Source organism: Giraffa tippelskirchi, chromosome 12, assembly GCF_054371585.1.
Source record: "Giraffa tippelskirchi isolate mGirTip1 chromosome 12, T2T-mGirTip1v1.2.pri, whole genome shotgun sequence".
Lineage (NCBI taxonomy): Eukaryota > Metazoa > Chordata > Mammalia > Artiodactyla > Giraffidae > Giraffa > Giraffa tippelskirchi.
In genome coordinates this window covers 75,054,435-75,080,484 of record NC_137286.1, presented here as the reverse complement: position 1 = coordinate 75,080,484, position 26,050 = coordinate 75,054,435, and the positions used below count along the sequence as shown (strand labels likewise).

The window sequence follows — 26,050 nt, the reverse complement described above, 5'->3', positions numbered from 1 at the left end:
GAACTATGTGAGCAAATGTAAAGTCCTGTACTGTACTTATATTTCTAATAAAATGTTCTACAAATGATAGACACAGTAAGAGGACAAGTCAAAGCTTGGGGTAACTGCATATATCTCATACAAATTCAGACAAATAGCTCTAACTTATATGCAGAGTACATCATGAGAAATGCTGGGCTGGAGGAAGCACAAGCTGGATTCAAGATTGCTGGGAGAAATATCAATAACCTCAGATATGCAGATGACACCACCCTTATGGCAGAAAGTGAAGAAGAACTAAAGAGCCTCTTGATGAAAGTGAGAGAGGAGAGTGAAAAAGTTGGCTTAAAGCTCAACGTTCAGAAAACTAAGATCATGGTATCCGGTCCCATCACTTCATGGCAAATAGATGGGGCTACCGTGAAAACAGTGAGAGATTTTATTTTTGGGGGCTCCAAAATCACTGCAGATGGTGACTGCAGCCATGAAATTAAAAGACACTTACTCCTTGGAAGGAAAGTTATGACCCACCTAGATAGCATATTAAAAAGCAGAGACATTACTTTGCCAACAAAGGTCCGTCTAGTCAAGGCTATGGTTTTTCCAGTAGTCATATACGGATGTGGGTTAGACTATAAAGAAAGCTGAGCACCGAAGAATGATGCTTTTGAACTGTGGTGTTGGAGAAGACTCTTGAGAGTCCCTTGGACTGCAAGGAGATCCAACCAGTCCATCCTAAAGGAGATCAATCCTGGGTGTTCATTGGAAGGACTGATGTTGAAGCTGAAACTCCAATACTTTGGCCACCTGATGGGAAGAGTTGACTCACTGGAAAAGACCCTGACACTGGGAAGGATTGAGGGCAGGAGGAGACGGGGAGGACAGAGGATGAGATGGCTGGATGGCATCACCAACTCGATGGACATGGGTTTCGGTGGACTCTGGGAGCTGGTGATGGACAGAGAGGCCTGGCGTGCTGTATGGTTCATGGGGTTGCAAAGAGTCAGACACGACTGAGCGACTGAACTGAACTGAATTTACATGATAGGATCAGATGGATTCAAGACAGAACTTGGATTTTTAAATATTTATTGAGACACTCCCCCTGAGTTATCCATGAATTCTTTCTGTGTTCTTGCATTTTGTTGAGATGCTGGTATTGCAATATTCATACGAAATATTAGCAAGCTCTAAATTCCTGAGTATAAGCTTCTTAAGAGCTTAAGGAGTGTATTTCATTCATCTTTATTGTTCTAGTATCTAGCAGAACCCTGAACAGCAATCAGTGAATAATTTACCGACTGGTTAATTATGAAACTTTGCAGTTACCTTGAGTCATGAGTTACCTTTATCTTTCTGGTGGTCTGTTATAGCATAAGTGAAAAAATGCATTACATAGATTCAGAAAATTGGCAGTATACTCTAGGATAAAAATGTTACCCACTAGTTTACTATAGTGAGGTGTGTTCCATATGATAATATGAGTTTACATTAGAATATTATTTTACTCTTGTTTCTTTAATATTTATTAGCTTAATGGAATATTATTTACTTGTTCATTTAATATATTAACCTTTTGATTCATACAGATATAGTAACCATACTGTTGCAAGCCTCAATAAAAGTAGTAATCAAAAACAGAGAGAAATTAAAAAATTTGATCTCTGCATCCTTCTGGAATGCCCCAACAGTGGTCTTAAAAAATAAATGTCCAACTATACCCTGTAGTCTTCATTTGGGCCTTCAATAAATGTAAGCATGACTTACTTGGTATTAAAAGTAACTTTACGTAACGTTGACTTTTTTGAAGGGGTAGGAGATACTTGAAACAAACAAACAAACAAAAAAAACAACAGTCAATCAAGTTATGACCATTCATTATAGGAAGACCTTTGTTTGGTCATGGGCAAAATTAAACTCGGGTACGTTTTGAGCATAAGGGCCTTAAGAGCCTTAACCATAAGGGAAACAAACAGAAGCTAATAAATTTGGCTAAATTCAAACAGGCATTGTAACATTTTCTTCAATGTCATATCTGTCAATTACTGCCCAGTAACATATTTCAAAGCACAATAATAGCTGAACTAAGGGTCACTTTTCCTGCTCTGGTTCTAACACTTTAGTGAACCGAAACCAGTTATCCACCAGGTAAGTATCTTTCTGGGGGGCTGGCTGTGCTGTGCAGCCTGTGGGGTCTTAGTCTCCCCACCACAGACTGATCCTGTGCTCCCTACACTGGAAGCATGGCGTCTTCACCACTGGACCACCAGGGAAGCCCCTCAATTTTTTACATTAAAAAAAAAAAGGGAAAATTGCCATTTTTTTTTTTTAGTATTATGGAAAAATCTGATGCAATCAAATTTGCAAAGACCTATTCTGTAATTGAACTCAACAAAATCCATAAAGACTGAAAAAGCTGTTTTTTTTTAAGTTAAGAAACCTTTGTCTTTATAGCAGCCATGAACATGCACTTTTAATCTCTGACTGCAGTGAGTATAAACGACCAACAGCCCTGGCTGCAGCCCTGTGACACCCATCACAACAGGTATGATAGAGCCGCACTTCCCGTGGGCTCCACCAGCCAACATCTGATCACAGCAAGAATGTTGAAATGTGCCCGATGCTGAGACCCCCAGGACTTTGGCTGGAGGATTCCCCCAACCACCTTGCTAAGTCCTCATAGAACTGCACAGTGACCTAAGACACTTCCCCTCAACCCTTCTTCCTGCCGCCTCTCCTTCACCTGCCATCAGAGCAACACTGAGTTTGACACCCTCCAGCTTCTCTCAACTTCCTCTCCAGATTCCCTTGGAGGCATTTCCTCTAGTCCCTCGCACATCAAACCTGTTGCGACTCAAGGAACCCAGATGAACAGTCTTGGTTCCACAAGGCAAGTTGCAGCAAGAGTATTATTTTCAAATTATCTAATTTAATGTTATGTATATTTTACCACAATTAAAAAAAGAATAATGGATATGTGCTTCAATAATGGATGAAGAGAAATTACAAGATCTGGGTTATTAGCAAAAAATATGTGGTCCAGACTTCCCTGGTGGCCTAATGGTTAAGAACCAGCTTTGCAATGCAGGGGACACAGGTTCAATTCCTGGCCAGGGGACTAGGATCCCATGTGCCATGGAGCAACTAAGCCCATGTACCACCAGCTCCGAGTATGCACACTCCAGAGCCCAAGTGCCATGACTAGAGAGTCCCTGCACTGCATCAAAGGACCCCACAACACAGCAAAATTCTGCACACAGCAACCAACACCCAACACAGCCAAATAAACAAGTAAATACTAAAAAATAAGAGTGGTCCACAGAAATACAGCAAAGATCCAGCCAACTATAAGTATCTAAGAATATACTAAGTCAAATTTTGAGAAACCTGGAGGCAATTAAGGATTTACGTTTATTTAAAGTATGTATGCACGTGTGCGTGTGTGAGTTGCTCAGTTGTATCTGACTCTTTGGGACCCCATGGTCTATAACCTGCCAGGCTGCTCCATCCATGGAATTCTCCAGGCAAGAAGAGTAGAGTGGGTTGCCATTCCCTTCTCCAGGGGATCTTACGGACCCAGGGATCGAATCCGGGTCTCTTGCATTGCAGGAGGATTCGTCACCATCTGAGCTACCAGGGAAGCCCATATTTAAATTTATATTTAAACATATTCTGATCAAGCTCAGAAACTAAAGTTGCTACGGGTTGGCATCAGTGCACCAAAGACAAGAGAACCAGAATTCTGCCCCTCTGAGCCTAGTGTCCCCACGCACCCACACTCACGTCTGTTCTCTGACAGAGCTCGTTCTTCTCTCTGACTGAGAAACTTTAGAAAACACATTTCCCTTTAAACAGCAATTAGTTAGGGGAAATAAGTTCCCTGTACTGTTACACGAACCAAAAGTAGTGAAGGCTTTGTTCCATTCACGTGACATCAAGGCACAGCAAATGTACAGAAACAACTCCAGAAGCATCAGATTGAGGGAAAAGAAGCCAAGAAGGAGACAGGAGGAGGTGCAGAGCTCTGCTCGCCGCTGCCAGGAAACGCTTCGAGGGGCTCTCAAGGATCTGAAAGCATTGCAAGTCTTCTTCTGCAAGACCTTTACCAGGCTGTCTTTACAACAAACCGCCTTGGAAGACAGAGACTGCATCCACCCTCCAGAGCCAGAGGGCAAGCAGATCCAAGCCCATCCTGAAAGATCTGTGCTCCTCAAGCGTAAAGTTCCTCTCCCGTGACACGGCTGCCATCTCTGCCATGCCATCACACAGCCCCTTCAAATACGGCCTGGACTCAACTGTCCTGACCAGCCAGCTGGGAGGCCTCACTGAAAGCACCGTCACCCAGCAGCTCCCCAACTGGGGGGACCCCGAGAACTACAGACAGCACGTTCCGTCCAGGAGCACCAAGGGCACCTGCAAGACTGTGTATCTTATGGGGAAGCCTCTCTGTACAAAAACACTGACGTGCACCTGAGAGGCACCCCTAAGAGATGTGTAGGTGTTTGAGGAGTCAGGACCTGCACACGTACAGCCTTACACAACTGTGCTCATCTCTCTACCCTGAGGCAACTCTGGTTCCTCTGGCAAGTTTCCTGGAGAGAAAGTACGTACGTGCACCAGCAGACAGACACCTACGATGAGACACCAAAGGAACAGGCCCCGAGAAACACGCCCCTAGCTTTGGCTGAAGTAATCAGTGACACGGCGTCAGCCCCGGGGGGCACTCAGATCAGCTTCAACTCACCACCAGGGTTGTCATGGATGAAAGAGTCGCCGCAATGTCCGCCTTGCTGAACAAAGTCTGTGCCATCATTCAGACCTAAGGTTGAGTGAAACAGCAACAGAAGAAACTAAGAAAGCTTCCTGGTGGCCTAAGATAGAGCCGGTGGTTTACAGGATGTGTTCGGCTGGCAGGATCTGCGATCTGAGAGGCAGGGCTGAGGTCCGTAGTGCCGGGCAGCCTCAACCTGCTGCTTGAAGCACGGCTGACCAGCAGGATTCATCGAAGACTCAAGGAGACAAACGGCACTGATCTCATCACAGCCTGTACTGGTCAGAGTAACTGCTGCCCAGTGTGGCTTTGCTCTAACGTGACCCCTGCACCTGGAATCTGGGGCTGACAAAGCTGAAACTCGAGCTACTGCTATGGCTGTGGGTAAAGGGAGTCCTTTGTTTTAGACCTAGGAGTCCGTGTCTTTGGATGGCACCACCCCTACGAGGACGGCAGACTAACACAGTCGGTTACAAGTGGCAAGAAATCACAGATCCTCTGTGCTCTTGACCCTCCCAGCGACAAGTCCAAGAAGACTGGATCAGGAAGACGCCGCAGGAAGGGAAGGTACAGCATGCTGTCACTGAGGACACAGGCGCAGAGGAAAAGTGAAAGAGCCACCCAAAAAACTCCAGGATTCCCTCACCCTGATTCCATTCCTTACAAAAATATACCGCAATTCCATCAGCCCTGTGCTCAACAACACAGGGTGGAACAAAATTTAGAATGTAAGGCTTCTGACACTCTGGCAAAGTATGGCTCTAACAAGAGAAGAGAGAAAACACACATAGAAAAAATAACAAGAGGAGAGAAATGAAAATCAAAGTGTGACAGACACTAGAGATTGGCCCATCCACATTATTCCAACCCTCCTCTCCGGAAGACCCAGCCAACACAAGAGGCTGATCACGCACCTGAAGGCTGGACCCTGTGACCGAAGGTGTGGGTGTGGCTGAAGCTCCCCCAGCAGGGTGGCAGAGCTCTTGAGGGCAGCCCAAGGCAGGGATTAGGAGTGCTGTTTCCAGTAGGGCATTCCCGGATGTGGTCTGCTGTCTCCTCTTCCGCATTACTGCTGCTACATAAATCCACACAGGGGCCCCAGACTACTAGAAATTCTGTAAGGTACTCAGTCCTGTTTCCCACTTAAATTAACCAGAGGATTACTTTGCTTGAAGATGAAAACCTCTGTATGACACACTTGGGAAAAGAAAGTAATGTACATTTAAGTGCGATATTTACACTTATACTTTCTTTTCTGATAAGATTCTATAAGGCCTGAAATAATTTTAAGTTATTGTTGGTACTCAATTGTGCACTTTCTTACTATACTATGTGGGGAGAGGAATGGAAGTCTGCTCAATTCTATCAAAATCAGAAGCAGTCACATTATCTTCATGATTATTATTATAAGACTCAAGAAAATGTAACGATCCTCCTTTAAAAAGTACTTTGGAATAAATATACTTTGTAATAAAAGAACAATGAGGTTTTTTAAAAAAATTTTACTATCTCCTATTTTCTCAAATTTAAAAGCAGACAACTGGTTTCTACTTTATTCGGAGACAAATAATGTTTATTTTTAATTTGATTTGCTAATATCACTCCTGTCTAGTACATTTTAATAAGTGCAACTTATATAACTAATGGAATAAAATGGGTACTTAGAGCAGTAGCCATATGGAAAAACTATAACTGGCTAGTGCTAAAATATTTTTTATTTCTATTTAATTGAGAAATACCCAAAAAGAAAAGATATTTAGATATTACTACTACAGTATTGTTTGACCATTTCAAAGGAAATAGAGCACAAGCAATCCCAGAAAAAGAATTTATTTAGTTATATCCCCCCAAGTTAGCTATCTGGAAAATAATATCTTTACTTTTAACTTCTTACCTGCTAGCTGTTTCATATATTTGGTTTTATAAGAAGAAACATCCATTAGTGTAAAAACTCACAACAAAACTATTCAGTAGAGATATTAGAATTTAGCACAATTCTTACCATTGTCTATTCTTAATCAAGACCACAAGAAAGAAATTTAAATGATGCTAATGACCTTTACTTCTCAATGAAAATTAAACTTCAAAAATTTTACCAAGAAACTTCAGTGTTCATAGGACTTAAAAAAATAACACTACTAAGCATAACAGAAAATATAATTAATAAGGCAGTTGGTTTCATTAAAGCAAATATAATCAGCCAACTGTATCCTGGTGAAAACTTCTCAAGAAGTGAATTAACTGCGTGGCTTCCACCGCTGTCCAGGAAGAGGCTGCTGCCAGCCCCTCCTCGCCATCCTTAATGCCCTAGCACGGAGTAAGGCAAACTATCAGCTGTTTAAAAATATCATCTCCACAAATATTCACAGTAGCATAATAATAACCAAAAAGTATAAACGACCTAGGGCTTCTCAGGTGGCTCAGTGGTAAAGAGCCTGCCTGCCAAGCAGGAGACCCAGGTGCGGTCCCTGGGCAGGGAAGAGTCCCAGCAGGAAGAAGCGGCAGTCTGCGCCACTGATCCTGCGTGGGAAGCCCCATGACAGAGGAGCCTGGCGGGCTACAGTCCACGGGGCCACAAAGAGTCGGACACAACTTAGTGACTAGACAGCAACAGTGAAGGGCAGACCTCCCAGTCAATGAGTCAACCCTGTCACGTACCTCGGCAGAAGTCAGCTTTGCTCTTAGCAAGCCCTTGATCTTGTCCCTCACAGCTTTCAAATATCAAATGATGTAATAATGATGCAAAAAAATAAAGTTGGAAGCTCAATTTTATCAAGATTTAAACCTTTTATTTTGAATTAATTACAGACTCATGGGAAGTTTGGAAGGAAAATACAGATTAGTCCTCAGTACTCCTCACACAATTCCTCCCATTGGTAACATCCTGCATCAGTATAGTACAATACTGAAACCAAGAAGTTGAAATTAGTACTATCCACAGAGTTTTTTCAGATTTTATCAGCTTTACACTCAACTGTGGATGCATGTACAGTTCTACACAATTTCATCACATGTATAGATCTGTGTCACCATCAACACAATCAAGATACAGAAGAGCTTTAACCACACAACATTCCTTCCTGCTATTATTTATAGCCATATCCAACACTTTTCCAGACCCCATTCCAAACCTTTCAAAACCAGTAAAGCAGTAAATTGTTCTTAGAAAATTGCTCTCTATAATTTGCTTTGATTCCAAGAATGGAATCACAATCCATTTGATTCCAAGAATGGAATCACACAGCGTGTAACCTTTTAGGACTAGCATTTTTCAATCTGGATAATTCTCTGAAGATTCATGCAAGCTGTATAAATCGATAGTTCATCCTTTCTAATGTCGAAGGGTATTCTATGTACAGGTGTACCACAGTGTAACCATCCACCTGTTGAGGGACATCTGGGTTGTTCACAGTGTGAGGCTATGACAAATAAAACTACTATAAAAATCTGTGCATGCATTTATGTGTGAACATAAATTTTTGTTAATACGTTTTCATTAAATGCTGCATAGTTAAGTACGAATTTTAATATCAGCACTGGTAATGTTTCCTTAAAAAATGAAGATCACATTTAATCTACACTGACTTTGTCTTTTCAATTTACCAAAATACTTTTTAAAGCCAGCATTTACTGAATGCTTCTGTTAATGAACCAAGCAGTGTCCTAAGCATTTGAATTCATATCCTATGTAATCCTTGCATCAACAATGAGCTGGGTACTGAGATTATTGACATCTTGAAACTGGGAAAACTGAGGTATAGAAAAGATTGAGGAAATGATCTAGAATCTCTTAAAGCTAGGATGTGAAAAGTTGGATTCAGATTCAAGTCTGGCTGATTCAAAACTCTATTCATTTCATCATTCCTGTAACATGTGTGTCATTAAATATGAAAAGCATGTATTAGAACAAAAAGGTGTTCACTTAAAATTTACATGTAACTATCACATTTTATACTGAGATTTTTTTTAATGAGGCATAATTTCTAATATGCTACACAAATTACCAAAATTAATCTAATAACCTACTGGGATTTGCACAGATACTATAAAAGTTAAAGGTACATGAGTATTAGAAGAAAACTCAGATAAAGTGATTGTTCAGCTTTTCTCTACACAGGTTCTTTCAGATTCACCCTTCATTAGTACTGTGGTGAACAAGAAATCTGGGGCCAATGAGAAAGGAGGGGAAAGGGAGAAAAGGGTAAAGGTGTATGAATGAACAGACCCCAGCCGACAAGCAACTGAAGGAGCAGGGCTGAAGTCAGCCGTGGACACACAGCCCAGGCCCAACTCCCAGATGAGGAAGGGCGGGCTCATTTCCAGAAGCTCTAGGGACTGGACTCATGCAAGAGTGATCACACAGGACTCAGACCTTCAAGGCTGCCTACTGCTCCGAGACACCAATCGCAAAGGGCTCATCACTGCCATTAGCAAATGCTGTCATCAGAAGGAGATTCACAAACACCATCCTCAGAAAGGTCAGAAAAAATCATTAGACAATACCTAATATTTTCTGGCCTTGGAGTATAAAATGAAGCAGGACAAGGAATAACAGGGTTTTGCCAAGAGAACACACTGGTCATAGCAAACACCTTCCAACAACACAAGAGATGACTCTACACGTGGGCATCATCATATGCTCAACCCCGAAGTCAGACTGATTATATTCTTTGCAGACAAAGATGGAGAAGCTCTATACAGTCAGCAAAAACAAGACCGGGAGCTGACTGAGGCTCAGATCATGAAATCCTTATGGCCAAATTCAGACTTAAATTGAAGAAAGTAGGGAAAAGCACGAGACATTCACGAATGACCTAAATCAAAGCCCACAATTATACAGTGGAAGTGACAAATAGATTCAAGGGATTAGATCTGATAGACAGAGTTACTGAAGAACTATGGGCGGAGGTTCATGACATTGTAGAGGAGGTGGTAATCAAACCATCCCCAAGAAAAAGAAATGCAAAAAGGAAAAATGGTTGTCTGAGAAGGCCTTACAAATAGCTGAGAAAAGAAGAGAAGAGAAAGGCAAAGGAGAAAAGGAAAGATATACCCATTTGAATGCAGAGTTCCAAACAATAGCAAGGAGAGATAAGAAAGCCTTCCTCAGTGATCAATACAAAGAAATAGAGGCAAACAACAGAATGGGAAAAGACTAGAGATCTCTACAAGAAAATTAGAGATACCGAGGGAACATTTCATGCTAAGATGGGCACAAAAAAGGAGAGAAATAGTTTGGACCTAAAAGCAGAAGATCTTAAGAATGGGTGGCAGAACTATACAAAAAAAGACCTTAATGAGCCAGATAACCAAGATGGTGTGATCAAGCACCTAGAGCCAGACATCCTGGAATGTGAAGTCAGTGTTCCTCAGGAAGCATCACTACGAACAAAGCTAGTGGAGGAGATGGAATTCTAGTCGAGCTAGTTCAAATCCTAAAAGATGATGCTGTGAAAGTGCTGCACTCAATGTGCCAGCAAATTTGGAAACGTAAGCAGTGGCCACAAGACTGGAAAAGATCAGTTTTCATTCCAATCCCAAAGAAAGGCAATGACAAAGAATGCTCAAACTACAGCACAATTGTACTCATCTCACACGATAGCAAAGTAATGCTCACAATTCTTCAAGCGAGCCTTTAACAGTACATGAACTGAGAACTTCCAAATGTTCAAGCTGCATTTAGAAAAGGCAGAGAAACCAGAGACCAAATTGAAAAACATCTGTTGGATCATAGAAACAGTAACAGAGTACCAGAAAAACATCTACTTCTTTTATTAACTACACCAAGCCTTTGACTGTGTGGATCACAAAACCGGTGCAAAATTCTTAAAGAGAGGGGACTATCACACCACCTTACCTGAATCCTGAGAAGTCTGTATGCAGGTCAAGAAGCAACAGTTAGAACCAGACATGCAACAACAGACTGGTTTCAAATTGGGAAAGGAGAATGTCAAGGCTGTATATTGTCATCCTGCTTATTTAACTTATATGCAGAGCACACCATGCAAAATGCTGGGCTGGATGAAGCACAAGCTGGAATCAAGATTGCCAGAACAACCCAAAACCTATGGGACACTGTAAAAGCAATGCTAAGGGGAAGGTTCATAGCAATACAGGCGTACCTCAAGAAACAAGAAAAAAATCAAATAAATAAACTAACTCTACACCTAAAGCAACTAGAGAAGGAAGGAATGAAGAACCCCAGGGTCAGAAGAAGGAAAGAAATCTTAAAAATTAGGGCAGAAATAAATGCAAAAGAAACAAAAGAGACCATAGCAAAAATAAACAAAACTAAAAGCTGGTTTTTCGAGAAGATAAACAAAATTGACAAGCCATTAGCCAGACTCATCAAGAAACAAAGGGAGAAGAATCAGATCAACAAAATTAGAAATGAAAATGGAGAGATCACAACAGACTCCACAGAAATACAAAGGATCATAAGAGACTACTACCAACAGCTATATGCCAATAAAATGGACAACTTGGAAGAAATGGACAAATTCTTAGAAAAGTATAACTTTCCAAAACTGAACCAGGAAGAAATAGAAGATCTTAACAGACCCATCACAAGCACGGAAATCGAAACTGTAATCAGAAATCTTCCAGCAAACAAAAGCCCAGGACCAGAAGGCTTCACAGCGGAATTCTACCAAAAATTTAGAGAAGAGCTAACACCTATCCTACTCAAACTCTTCCAGAAAATTGCAGAAGATGGTAAACTTCCAAACTCATTCTATGAGGCCACCATCACCCTAATTCCAAAATCAGACAAAGATGCCACAAAAAAAGAAAACTACAGGCCAATATCACTGATGAACATAGATGCAAAAATCCTTAATAAAATTCTAGCAAACAGAATCCAACATCATATTAAAAAGATCATACATCATGACCAAGTGGGCTTTATCCCAGGAATGCAAGGTTTCTTTAACATCCGCAAATCAATCAATGTAATACACCACATTAACAAATTGAAAGATAAAAACCATATGATTATCTCAATAGATGCAGAAAAAGCCTTTGACAAAATTCAACATCCATTTATGATAAAAACCCTCCAGAAAGCAGGAATAGAAGGAACATACCTCAACATAATAAAAGCTATATATGACAAACCCACAGCAAACATTATCCTCAATGGTGAAAAATTGAAAGCATTTCCCCTAAAGTCAGGAACAAGGCAAGGATGCCCACTTTCACCACTACTATTCAACATAGTTTTGGAAGTTTTGACCACAGCAATCAGAGCGGAAAAAGAAATAAAAGGATTACAGATAGGAAAAGAAGAAGTAAAACTCTCACTGTTTGCAGATGACATGATCCTCTACATAGAAAACCCTAAAGACTCTACCAGAAAATTACTAGAGCTAATCAATGAATATAGTAAAGTTGCAGGATATAAAATTAACACACAGAAATCCCTTGCATTTCTATACTCCAATAATGAGAAAACAGAAAGAGAAATTAAGGAAACAATACCATTCACCATTGCAACAAAAAGAATAAAATACTTTGGAATATATCTACCTAAAGAAACAAAAGACTTGTATATAGAAAACTATAAAACACTGATGAAAGAAATCAAAGAGGACACAAACAGATGGAGAAATATACCGTGTTCATGAATTGGAAGAATTAATATAGTGAAAATGAGTATACTACCCAAAGCAATCTATAGATTCAATGCAATCCCCATCAAGCTACCAATGGTATTTTTCACAGAACTAGAACAAATCATTTCACAATTTGTATGGAAATATAAGAAACCTCGAATAGCCAAAGCAATCTTGAGAAAGAAGAATGGAACTGGAGGTATCAACCTGCCTGACTTCAGGCTCTACTACAAAGCCACAGTCATCAAGACAGTATGCTACTGTCACAAAGATAGAAATATAGATCAATGGAACAAAATAGAAAGCCCAGAGATAAACCCACGCACCAATGGACACCTTATCTTCGACAAAGGAGGCAAGAATATACAATGGAGAAAAGACAATCTCTTTAACAAGTGGTGCTGGGAAAACTGGTCAACCACTTGTAAAAGAATGAAACTAGAACACTTCCTAACACCATATACAAAAATCAACTCAAAACAGATTAAAGATCTAAACGTAAGACCAGAAACTATAAAACTCCTAGAGGAAAACATAGGCAAAACACTCTCCGACATAAATCACAGCAGGATCCTCCATGACTCACCTCCCAGAATATCGGAAATAAAAGCAAAAATAAACAAATGGGACCTAATTAAAATTAAAAGCTTTTGCACAACAAAGGAAACTATAAGCAAGGTGAAAAGACAGCCTTCAGAATGGGAGAAAATAATAGCAAACGAAGCAACAGACAAACAGTTAATCTCAAAAATATACATGCAACTCTTGCAGCTGAATTCCAGAAAAATAAACGACCCAATCAAAAAATGGGCCAAAGAACTAAACAGACATTTCTCCAAAGAAGACATACAGATGGCTAACAAACACATGAAAAGATGCTCAACATCACTCATTATTAGAGAAATGCAAATCAAAGCCACAATGAGGTACCATTTCACACCAGTCAGAATGGCTGCTATCCAAAAGTCTACAAGCAATAAATGCTGGAGAGGGTGTGGAGAAAAGGGAACCCTCTTACACTGTTGGTGGGAATGCAAACTAGTACAGCCACTATGGAGAACAGTGTGGAGATTCCTTAAAAAACTGGGAATAGAACTGCCATATGACCCAGCAATCCCACTGCTGGGCATACACACCGAGGAAACCAGAATGGAAAGAGAGGTATGTACCCCAATGTTCATCGCAGCACTGTTTACAATAGCCAGGACATGGAAGCAACCTAGATGTCCATCAGCAGACGAATGGATAAGGAAGCTGTGTTACATATACACAATGGAATATTACTCAGCCATTAAAAAAAAATACATTTGAATCGGTTCTATTGAGATGGATGAAACTGGAGCCCATTATACAGAGTGAAGTAAGCCAGAAAGAAAAACAACAATACAGTATACTAATGCATATATATGGAATTTGAAAGATGGTAACGATAACCCTATATGCACGACAGAATAAGAGACACAGATGCATAGAACAGTCTTATGGACTCTGAGGGAGAAGGTGAGGGTGGGACGTTCTGGGACAATAGCATTGAAACATGTATATTATCATATGTGAAACAGAAAACCATTCCATGTTCGATGCATGAGACAAATGCTCAGGACTGGGGCAATGGGATGACCCAGAGGGATGGGATGGGGAGGGAGGTGGGAGGGGGGTCCAGGAAGGGGAACACATGTAAACCCATGGCTGATTCAGGTCAATGTATGGCAAAAACTACTACAACATTGTAAAGTAATTAGCCCCCAACTAAAATAAATAAATTTATTTAAAAAAAAAAAAAAAAGATTGCCAGGAGAAACATCAGTAACCTCAGATACGCAGATGACACCACCCTTATGGCAGAAAGCAAAGAAGGACTAAAGAGCCTCTTGATGAAAGTGAAAGAGTGTGAAAAAGCAAGGTGAAAACTCAACATTCAAAAAAAACAAGACCATGGTATCTGATTGCTTCACTTCATGGCAATTAGATGGGGAAACAATGGAAACAGTGACAGACTTTACTGTCCTGGGCTCCAAAGTCACTGCTGATGGTGACTGCAGCATGAAATCAAAAGACGCTTGCTCCTTGGAAGAAACGTTATGACCAATCTAGACAGCATATTAAAAAGCAGAGACATTACTTTGTCAACAAAGTTCCGTCTAGTCAAAGCTATGGTTTTTCCAGTGGTCATGTATGGATGTAAGAGTTAGACCATAAAGAAAGCTGAGAGCCGAAGAATCGATGCTTTAAACAGTGGTGTTGCAGAAGACTCTTGAGAGTCCCTTGCACAGCAAGGAGATCCAACCAGTCCATCCTAAAGGAAATCAGCCCTGAATATACATTGGAAGGACTGATGCTGAAGCTGAAGTTCCAATATTTTCGCCACCTGATGCGAAGAAGTAACTCATTGGAAAAGACCCTGATGCTGCGAAAGATTGAAGGCGGCAGGATAAGGTGACAACAGAGGATGAGATGGTTGGATGGTATCACCGACTCAATGGAGATAAGTATGAGCAAGCTCATTGAGTTGGTGATGGACAGGGACGCCTGGCACGCTGGCAAGAGTCGGACACAACTGAGCGATTAAACTAACTAAACGTTTTCTGATTTGTCATCAAACATCTTGCTCATTTTTATTAATTTAACACTAAGATCTGGCTCTTCTATTCCTACCAAATTGAGAACAATTAACTCATCAAGGTATACAGTTTTAAAATAAAATTTATAACTATAATGTCTGACTATTAAGTGTAAAACAGATTTACTTCATATCTATTAGCAGTCTCAGTTTCCAAATTTTATTATACATTATAAACATCTGAGGATCTTATAAAATTCTCTATAGCCAGGTAACAACCACACCAATTAGATTTTTAAAAATTTGAAGATAGAAACCAGGCTACAATAATTCCTTAAAGATACTCAGGTTTTATTAGCAATGGCTACAACAAAAATTATAGCAATAAAATTATTGTTTCAAGAAAGACAGGGAACTTAAATGAATATTAGATAGGTAACTTGGGTACTATAATGTTTCAATCTAATGTGATGTTTTGGGAGCATTTAAAATAAAATATTTGAAAATCTCTAAGTGTACCTTGGTCTCTTTACTCATGAAAACTCTCAACTTTCCAGATATAAAACTAATACAATGAAAAGCCACAATTCACTTAATTGTTGAAACTTTTTAAAAAATTATAATAATCAACTCCTTAGACAACAATTCATGGATTATTATGATTATATATTTCACAGAGAAACCTAGTAAGTCAACTTTCTAGGAACCGAAGGAAATAATTATAGGTGTATACAAAGTTGTATCTGTAAGATAAATTATGATATAGTATAAGCTAGAAAGCCATCCTTATTAAAAATGGCATAAAATATTAAATGGCATATACAGTATCATGTTATTATTAAATATAAGTCAGTCAGAAAACATTTACAAAATGTACGCATGATAAAAATGAAACCTACTTGCAATTGAACTGAATTGTGCTGAAGACCTTCCACAATAGAAGAAAATCTGTCAATTCTTCTTTCTTCTCCAGCTGATGTTAAAGCTGCTAAGACTTCTTCAAGGCTATTAGAAAATTTGAAATTACAAATTAAGTTGCAAACAGCAAATAACCCAAGTAACTCAGTACAATAGTTTAACCTACTAAGCTCCAGAGTCACTACTTCTAGGCAAGCAATAACATTTTAAAAGTGGTTTACTGATTCCATAGCACATATCAAACACAAACCATGCTACATATTCATTTATTCCTCATAATAACCCTATGATCATATTTACTTATCAAACATTCATTCATACAGTGCTTACTACACATCAGGTACTATGTAAACTGTGTTATAAATATATTAGCTAGATCAAATTGCCAACATTCGCTGGATCATCAAAAAAGCAAGAGAGTTCCAGAAAAACATCTATTTCTGCTTTATTGACTATGCCAAAGCCTTTGACTGTGTGGATCACAATAAACTGTGGACAATTCTGAAAGAGATGGGAATACCAGACCACCTGACCTGTCTCTTGAGAAACCTGTATGCAGGTCAGGAAGCAACAGTTAGAACTGGACGTGGAACAACAGACTGGTTCCAAATAGGAAAAGGAGTATGTCAAGGCTATATATTGTCACCCTGCTTATTTAACTTAAATGCAGAATGCATCATGAGAAACGCAGGGCTGGAAGAAGCACAAGCTGGAATCAAGATTGCCAGGAGAAATATCAATAACCTCAGATATGCAGATGACACCACCTTTATGGCAGAAAGTGAAGAAGAACTAAAAAGCCTGTTGATGAAAGTGAAAGAGAAGAGTGAAAAAATTGGCTTAAAGCTCAACATTCAGAAAACTAAGATCATGGCATCTGGTCCCATCACTTCATGGGAAATAAATGGGTAAACGGTGGAAACAGTGGCTGACTTTATTTTTGGGGGCTCCAAAATCACTGCAGATGGTGATTGCAGCCATGTAATTAAAAGACACTTACTCCTTGGAAGGAGAGTTATGACCAACCTAGATAGCATATTAAAAAGCAGAGACATTACTTTGCCAGCAAAGGTCCGTCTAGTCAAGGCTATGGTTTTTCCAATGGTCATATATGGATGTGAGAGTTGGACTATGAAGAAAGCTGAGCCCCGAAGAATTGACGCTTTTGAACTGCGGTGCTGGAGAAGACTCTTGAGAGTCCCTTGGACTGCAAGGAGATCCAACCAGTCCATCCTAAAGGAGATCAGTCCTGGGTGTTCATTGGAAGGTCTGATGTTGAAGCTGAAACTCCAATACTTTGGCCACCTCACGCGAAGAGTTGACTCATTGGAAAAGACCCTGATGCTGCGAAGGATTGGGGGCAGGAGGAAAAGGGGACAACAAAGGATGAGATGGTTGGATGGCATCACCGACTTGATGGACTTGGGTTTGGGTGGACTCCGGGAGCTGGTGATGGACAGGGAGGCCTGGCGTGCTGCGGTTCACGGGGTCAGCAAAGAGTCGGACACGATTGAGCGACTGAACTGAACTGAACTTAGTGCACCTAATTCTACAAAGTTGCTATTATCGCTATGCTATACTGTAAGTTAGGAAAGTGAAGCAGAAAAGGGTTAAGCAATTTGTCTAAGGTCTCACATCTACTAAATGGTACAGTGCTAGAGAAAGGATCTGGATCCAGACAGCTTTTAACCACTACAACCCTACTCTGCCTTGAGCGTGAGTAAATGAAGCTCTGGTGGGCAAAAACATACAGTAGTAAGTAATTATAGTCAAATATAAAGAACGATGGTTATGTAAGAAATATACTTGCTATTTCTTTAAAGAATACTTATGCTAACAGTACCCAGTATACTATAAAATCTCAGTTTGTGGACATAGACACTTTAGCCCTAAGAGTTGTTTACATCATTTAAATAATCTATCTGAAGTCAAGAAATAATAAAAGTAACATGGAAGTGAAGGAAAAGGAGTAGAAGAGGAAGGAGGAAAACGAGAAAGAGAATAGAGAAAGAGGAAGACAAGAAGGGAAGGAGGAAGGGGCTGGGAAGGAAGGAGACAGATGGGAAGGACGGGATGCAGGGGAGGAGGGCGGTGGAGGAAGACACAGGAGGACGGAGGGAAGGAGGCGAGGGAGGGGACAGAGGAGGCAGTCGGGCTTCCACAGTAAATTCACACTTGGGCGGCCTTCTTACAATGGCAAGGTGCTAAAGCTGCAGGCTTGGCTCTGCAGCTGGGAGGCAGCAGACAGGGCCTCATCCAGGGAGGGGCACGGCCGGGGGGAGCCCGCTGCCTCTCCAGGGAAGTCCACCTGGGCGGGGCTATAGTCTGCGGACCCAGGGGACCTCCAGGGACAAGTTTCAAATGCGTGCTGGAGGTTTCACTCACAGGGCTGTGCCTGCACTTACAGGTCAGAAGGCTGTTTCTGTTTGGTCTGTTGGTTGTTCAGTTTCAATATCTTTACCATAGACAAAAGGCATTTTAAGTAATTTTTAAATGCTCTCTTATAACAAGAACACTAATCTTCCTTAAAAAGACAAAAGGTTTCTCTTTATATTTCAATACATGTAATGGCTTTCTGGTTACAGCTTTAGAAATTGTGGATAACGTCTTTAAAGTTCAAACTTTAGTATATACTTTATGGTCAAGGACATTGTACCCTTAATCATTACATTATCAATTATTCACTTATATCTGAAAAAAAAATCATAAGAAACAGAACCAATTTGTGTATTTTTCAAAGTCTTTATTTAGACTGTTTATTGAGGGTCTGAGTTCAAAACAGTTTAAAAATAATAAATAAATCCGTTTTTCAGAGAAACATGTCAGCCCATAACTACTGTATTGATTAAGAGAAAAATTTTTCATTTCTGTTCAGCCAATATGAATCTAAATAAGCTGCTTAAGTATATCTCATTTATTTAAAGTAAATTCTAGACTAAAATAGAATGATGAAAACATTAATGAATCAGACTGTACTAAATTACTGTGTAATTAGAGAAACAAGTTGAGGAGACTTACATGCTTTCCTCCCCTACGATGCACACTGCAGAAAGGAGCTTCACCACATCCATCATCATGCCAGGGTGCTCAGGATCGATGGCTCTGGCCAGCAAAGAAAGACTCCTCTCTTCACTCATAATTCTTTCCAAGCCATACTACAACATTTTGGAAATAAGGGGTTAAATTTTAGTGGTTAATTAAAAAAAAATACTGCCCTGAAGAAAATGTAGTTATTAAAAGAATGTTTATAAGAAAATATACTTGCACATGTAGTGAAGTGAGAAAACATAAAGAATGTATAACATTCTAAAAAAATGCATAGAACCATTCCCTTTACATTAAAAACTAAGAAAATCAATCAAATACAGATGACTGCTCACAGGTAATTTTCAGCAGTATAACTGACAATTATTAGACAGGCAGCTGGCCAACTGGAAAAAGGGAGAAGCAGCGAGGAAAACTGAGATTCCCCAACAGGCAGGCACAGAATGCCCAGGAGGAGCTCTCCTGGGGGCAGGAAGGCTGCTAAGAGGTGAGGACCACAAGGAAGTGCCCAGAGCACTGTCCAGAGAAACACAGCGTGAACCCCAGGCACTGCGTAAAGTGCCGAGCAAGAAGGAAAACTCATTCTGATAGAAGCGTTCCAATATATCCAAAAGGTTATCATTTCAACATGTAATCACTACAAAACACTTATTGACGAGATACTTTTACTTCTTTTCTTCCTAAGTATTCAAAATCCAATGTGTATTCCACACTCACAGTACATCTCAGTTCAGAGCAGCCACATCTCAAGGGCTCAGGAGCCACATGTGGTAAGACAGTAACACTTGATTCATAAATGGGCAGAAGCTGAAGGGTGATTTGGGCTGATACCATGCAGAAACTACAGTAGGAATATATGTATTCTGATCAGAATGATATTTTGTCATCAGAAAGACAACACATGATATTAATATAAATGGGATGACTTTGAATGTAAACAAGGTTTGTTTGCTACTGCTAGGATGTCACATCCTACTGGAAGATAAGGAGTTATGTTTTTTGATTTTGATTTAAACATGTACACTTCTCTCAGGGCCCACTTACAATCTATAGGAGATAAGTATCAAATAACAGAGTATAAATGAAAGCAATAAAACAGTACTATTTATTTACCATACATCCCAGAGGATCCTTTTAAAGAGTGAGAAATTAGTTGATTAGAATTATTATTAATACTAAGCTCTAAAAAGGAACTTAATCCCAATTAAACTCAAAATTAGCATTAGATATCAGTATCAAAGTTAAATCTATAACAAGCTTAGATCCAAATGTTTTGAGTGCTATGAAATCTTATTTATGTTTCCTATCTTACATATGGCATTTATTTAAAGAAGCTTCACACTGTGGTGAAATACTGCACTCACTTCAAACCACTATCTAAGGAACACAGGCACAAAGAAAGAAGTACAAACAGAAGGGCAAGGGCCCCAGGGTATGATTTTTGAAGTGACTTCTCTACCCTGTTGGCCACAGGGAAATGTTTACAAAGCAGCAGCTGAACCAGCCAAGAAATGCTCACTTCTGTGATATCCTAGGCTGTTTCATACCTGGAAACAAAGAAAAGCAGGCATGGGGCCAGAGACTACAACATGCCTTGACAATGATTCCAGGGAATTGTCAGAGGTTTGTAAATTATCACTTAGACCCAATTCAAGAAGTCAATCAGCCGCTGATTACGAACTACCAAAGGCTGGCTCTGCCTTAATAACCTGAGACTGAGAGAAGCTGCCCCCAGCACTTCCCTGCCCTTCCCACCACCTGCCCTTCCGGCATCAGAATCACACGCCCAGAGCGGAATGGGAGCATTCCCTGATCTCCTGGTTCCCACCAGCATCCTGTGAACTCAAAGCTTCTTCACAGGCAATATTCTCCTGACTTTGCTAACAGAATATTGGACAGTGCTTGTTTTGAGATTGGAATGAGGCCAGATTACCACAACTGAGTATCTAGAGCTAAACACTGAACTACTGCCTACTTCTATAAAATTATTCTCATTCGATTATTTTTAAAAAAATAAACATAAAACAAAACCCATCAACTGTGAGAGAAACAGTCAACTTACCAGCACTGGCATTTAAAGAGCATTAAATAAAGGCTACTATAAGGTTAGAGAGATGATGGCAAACTGTGGAAGGTCTGAGAATGTCTCTCCCCTGAATGCCAAGGATCCACTCCAGATCATAGGAAAACACAAATGTTCTAAACTGAGAACCAGTGCCAGGTTCCATTTGCTCTCTACTTGAGGCCTATTATTACTTAATAGATGGAATTTCGGGCCACTGAAGCTGTGTTCGATGGGGGAAGGTGAATCCCCTAAATCCTGTGTGGAACACCTAACACTGGTGCTGAATAATATCCACAGCGAGTTAATCCCAGCAGCAAAGAGGAAGACTGGCTTCAGGACCAAGGCGAGCTAGCTGAGTGCCTTAAGAAACAAACCAAAAGCTAACTGACCAAAATGAAGCCCCTGTTCCACCTCTTAATCCAGAGTTATTTTACTTTTCATCTTGACTTTTATTTTCTCATAAATAATCAAAATTTTCTTCTGGTTAAAAACTACTATAAACTTCAATTTAGTATTCAATTTCATGCAATCCTATTAGATTTGCCCATAATATCAATTATATAATTAATTACTAGCACCAAATAAGGTATCATACTGGTTTTTTCTCTTAAAGACTATATTTTTCATCATTCAATTAACTTTTAATCAGATTTCACGGTAAGGTACAGGAAAAAAAAATTAACCAAAAATCTACATACAATTAACTTTAGAATTCAGACATAATACTAATTCCAAGTATCAGTAAATTTTTTTAGTAAGTTTTTATTTGTATCAGCATAAGTGGTAGCAATAAATGAAAATGATAATATATTTAATGTATATACATAAATTCCATATACATAAACTATAAACAAAATGATCCAATACTATAATAATTAAATCACATTATATTAATTAGAATATAAACACATAAAGTTTACTCTCGTTCCAATTCGATCTCAAACCAAGTCAGAATATTATCTCCTATATAACCCCTCACTTTAACCATGACATTCTTCTCAAACTCAAATTATGACACAAATACCCCTTTGGTTTTTAAAAAACATTCCTGAGTTTTTTCTACTCAGCCCTGACCACTGAAATTTCCAATTCATATTCCTACTTTAGGAGGTCCCACACCCCTACCTTCACCCTCATCCCCCCAAAGCAGGTATTACAGGCTCAGTCTGGAAACTCCTTATTAACAGTGTGATTCCTTTATTCACTCACTCCTAAAACATACTCTACAAAAGCTATATAATATATCTAAAATCAAATTTTCACAAAACAATCAGTTCAATACAGAAAAGGGTTATGATTTCTATAACAGAAATTTTCCCTGAAATTATATCTGATTGGAGGAAGCAGAGAGGTTAAAAATATTTCATTGGCTAAAAACAGAAAGTTACGCTTCAGAAAATGATGAAAAATTCATAAATAGTCCAGCAAGAAAAATAATTAGAAAATGTAACTATTTGCTCCATTTAATCAATAGAAAAGTAAATGTTAATAATTTAACAAGTACTTAAGTATGAAGTCTCTAAGGATTCATTTTTAAAATGAATTTTTAAAAATGATCAGAAGTATACAGTTTTGCTATAAAACACACATACATCATCATCCACCATAGGTAAAATTTCCTCTCCCACTGTCTAATGAACGAAAACACCTATCATTCTTCCACATGATAAGGAGGTAGATGCATTTAGATGTTAGAGCTAGAGACACAACCTGGAATAGAGCTAACTTCTGCAGTTAACAGTATGAAAGAAAGGAAACACTGTTAGAGAAATCCAGCTTCACTACAGGGCGTAAACCATTTCTCTCTTCTAATGGATGCTCCTTAAATATTCAAACTGGAAATCCACCAGATTATATTTGGTGTCAATATCATAGCTGACCCTTGCACATCACAGGGACTAGGGGCACCAACTCCTCAGGCAGTCAGAAATCTGAGTATAATATTTGATTCCCCAAAAGCTTCACTACTCAGCCTGCTCCTGAGTCCTTAACAATAACATAAATAGTCGATTGACATATTTCATACGTTAAATGCATTATATACTTTATTTTTAAAATAAGGTAGAGAAAAGAAAATGTTATTGAAAAAAAAATAAGACAAAATACATTTACAGTACAAATATGTATTTATTTCAAAAAATCCTCATGTAAGTGGACCAGTGAAGTTCAAACATGCATTGTGCAAGCATTAAGCATTAAGTACTTGCATTAAGCATCATTGCTCCACCTCTGAGATCTGTTCATATCTGTTCACATTAATTTCATTAAAGATTTAAATTCTTACACTATAAAAACAAAGTTTTTCCAACTTAATTCTTTGGTAATAAGTATTACTGCAGATCATATTTAATAATCATGTATGATTTCTAAGCTGATTCATGCTATACTTTTGAAAATTAAAAAAGAAGGAAGGGAAGAAGAAAGGGGAACCAAAACGCAGACAGACAGGGAGGTACTGAGGTGGGGAGGAAGGACAGGAGGAAAAGAGAACTAATCTGTGTACGACGGAGTAAGCTGCAGAAGAGGGTCTATTCATCCCCAAGTGTCTCCTGTTGATACACAGTTCATTTGATACAAAACCAGAAATAACACAATTCAGTATTTTTCCATTATATACTGAACAGCTTATCAAAGCAATACATCACTTTGCTGCAAATTCTGTATTACATAACTCTACTTCATAAGAATTTCTGTAAGAACTAATAAAGAACAATACAGTTACCTATGTGCATACCTGGGTATTCATCAAGGCCTTTAGACACTGTATGACTTTGTGCTGATTCTTCTTCACAATTTTTTCTTGTCTGCATGAAAGATATCAGTGTTGGAATCATCACTGGACATGCAAATGTAGCTTAACTGGAAATAATCATTAGCAATACTTACATTTCGTCACTAATCAGCTTTTCCAAGATGTCCAGTAATAATCCAAGCCCCTCATGTCCAAAGCTTTCCACCCAACTGGAAAACAGAAAAACCGACAGTCATATATTAAGTCAGTATTCTAGTTTAGAATATCACGATAATGGTATATACTCGCAAATATTTTGCATTTGTGATAATCTAGTCATAATACAACAAAAGAATAACACTGTATATAAAGGTACTCATGATTCATAGTCTCAGTTGTGAAAGCAGCAGCAATGACGGGACAGCCCACGGGAGGGGGACCCCAGCCTGCACTCAGCCTTGTGAGAGCTTAGCGAGCCCAGCTCGTCCGAACCCCATGTCCACTGACGTCACGTAAGCGGTTCACACTTGCCGCGTCGGGAGAACTGACACGACTGAAGCAGCCAATGCTGCTGGGCAGAGCACCACCTCAGCCAGAGAGCTGGCGGTGAAACGTTCACCAGCTCACCACTGGGCAAGCCTCACTCGAGACTGTTCCAAAGAGCAGACACTGGGCAAGGGAGCAACATTTGAAGAGAGAAGACTCTGGTCACATAAAGAAAAAGATTACTGAAAAAATTAGTCAAAATGCTGTAAAAAGCATGTTCTATGAGAATTTCCTGAATCACTAAAACACATCCTTATAAATGTTAACAATTTCTTAAAGTTTCAAACTTCAACTGTATTTATTTTAAAAAGTTTCATCATCATTATTTCCATCATGACACAACCACTGCCATACCATAAACCCATTAATAAAATCACAGTATGTATGTAACCGGGGCTTCCACTGGTGGCTCAGTGGTCAAGAATCCACGTGGTAATGCAGGAGATGTGGAATCGATATCTGGGTCGAGAGGACCCCCTGGAGAAGGAAATGGCCACCTACTCTAGTATTTGTTTAGAAAATCCCTTGGACACAAGAGCCTGGCAGGCTACAGTCCATAGGGTTGCAAAGAGTCCGACACGAGTGAGAGACTTCACTTTCTCTTTCACAAAGTGATTAAAGAACAACGCATATGTAATTAGGATAACTCTGCCAACAAACAACAGCTCATACCAACTATACTAAAACTACCCTACAAGAATCAGTGGTGATCTGGAAAACCTAGCACAATAAATAAAATAATGGTAACAATTTATTTTCTAAAAAGTGGGGGAAAGAAAAAGATATAATATGAAATATATGTATATTTCTTTTCATAAATTTGCTTGTATATATATTTCGTATGTATGATTTTATGCATGTGGGAGGGGTAGTCTTCAAAAAATGGAATGTTAATAACAATAATCAGAAGCAGGATGTTATAAAGATTAAAAAAATTTAAGTCACATACCAGGACATAATGCCATTTTCTTAATTAAGACACAACAGTGTATTCCTTAGAAAGTAAGAATAAACACCAAATGTAATATATTTGCATGAAAAATAAAAATATTATTTTAAAATTCCATTTTCTTCACTTTTATACACAAACATTAAGGTGAACATAACTTAATCACCTAAATATTCAGTTTCTGACTTCAGTTCAGTTCAGTCGTGCAGTCGTGCCTGACTCTGCGACCCCATGGACTGCAGCATGCCAGGCCTCCCTGCCCATCACCAACTCCCGGAGCTTACTCAAACTCATATCCATTGAGTCAGTGATGCCATCCAGCCATCTCATCCTCTGTCGTCCCCTTCTCCTCCTGCCTTCAATCTTTCCCAGCATCAGGGTCTTTTCAAATGAGTCAACTCTTCCATCAGGTGCCCAAAGTATTGGAGTTTCAGCTTCAACATCAGTCCTTCCAATGAACACCCAGAATTGATCTCCTTTAGGATGGACTGGTTGGATCTCCTTGCAGTCCAAGGGACTCTCAAGAGTCTTCTCCAACAACACAATTCAAAGCATCAATTCTTTGGTGCTCAGTTTTCTTTATAGTCCAACTCTCACATCCATTCGTGACCACTGGAAAAACCATAACCTTGACTAAATGGACTTTTGTTGACAAAGTAATGTCTCTGCTTTTCAATATGCTGTCTAGGTTGGTCATAACTTTCCTTCCAAGGAGTAAGCATCTTTTAATTTCATGGCTGCAATCACCATCTGCAGTGATTTTGGAGCGCAAAAAAATAAAGTCAGTCACGATTTCCACTGTTTCCCCATCTATTTCCCATGAAGTGATGGGACCAGATGCCATGATCTTAGTTTTCTGAATGTTGAGCTTTA

The 26,050-nt window shown here is 39.3% G+C and overlaps 1 protein-coding gene across 8 annotated transcripts in view; it reads right to left on the bottom strand.

Moving 5' to 3' along the window:
- DIAPH3 (diaphanous related formin 3) overlaps positions 1 to 26,050 on the bottom strand; it is a 543,512-nt gene that overhangs the window by 356,509 nt on the left and 160,953 nt on the right. For all 8 annotated transcript variants that reach the window (XM_081551708.1, XM_081551712.1, XM_081551711.1 and 5 more), the window contains 4 exons: positions 23,838 to 23,912; positions 23,686 to 23,755; positions 18,860 to 18,996; positions 15,823 to 15,928 (listed from right to left, as the gene is read on the bottom strand). In XM_081551708.1, the coding sequence (XP_081407834.1) occupies positions 15,823 to 15,928; positions 18,860 to 18,996; positions 23,686 to 23,755; positions 23,838 to 23,912 (388 nt within the window). The remainder of the gene's footprint in view (positions 1 to 15,822; positions 15,929 to 18,859; positions 18,997 to 23,685; positions 23,756 to 23,837; positions 23,913 to 26,050) is intronic.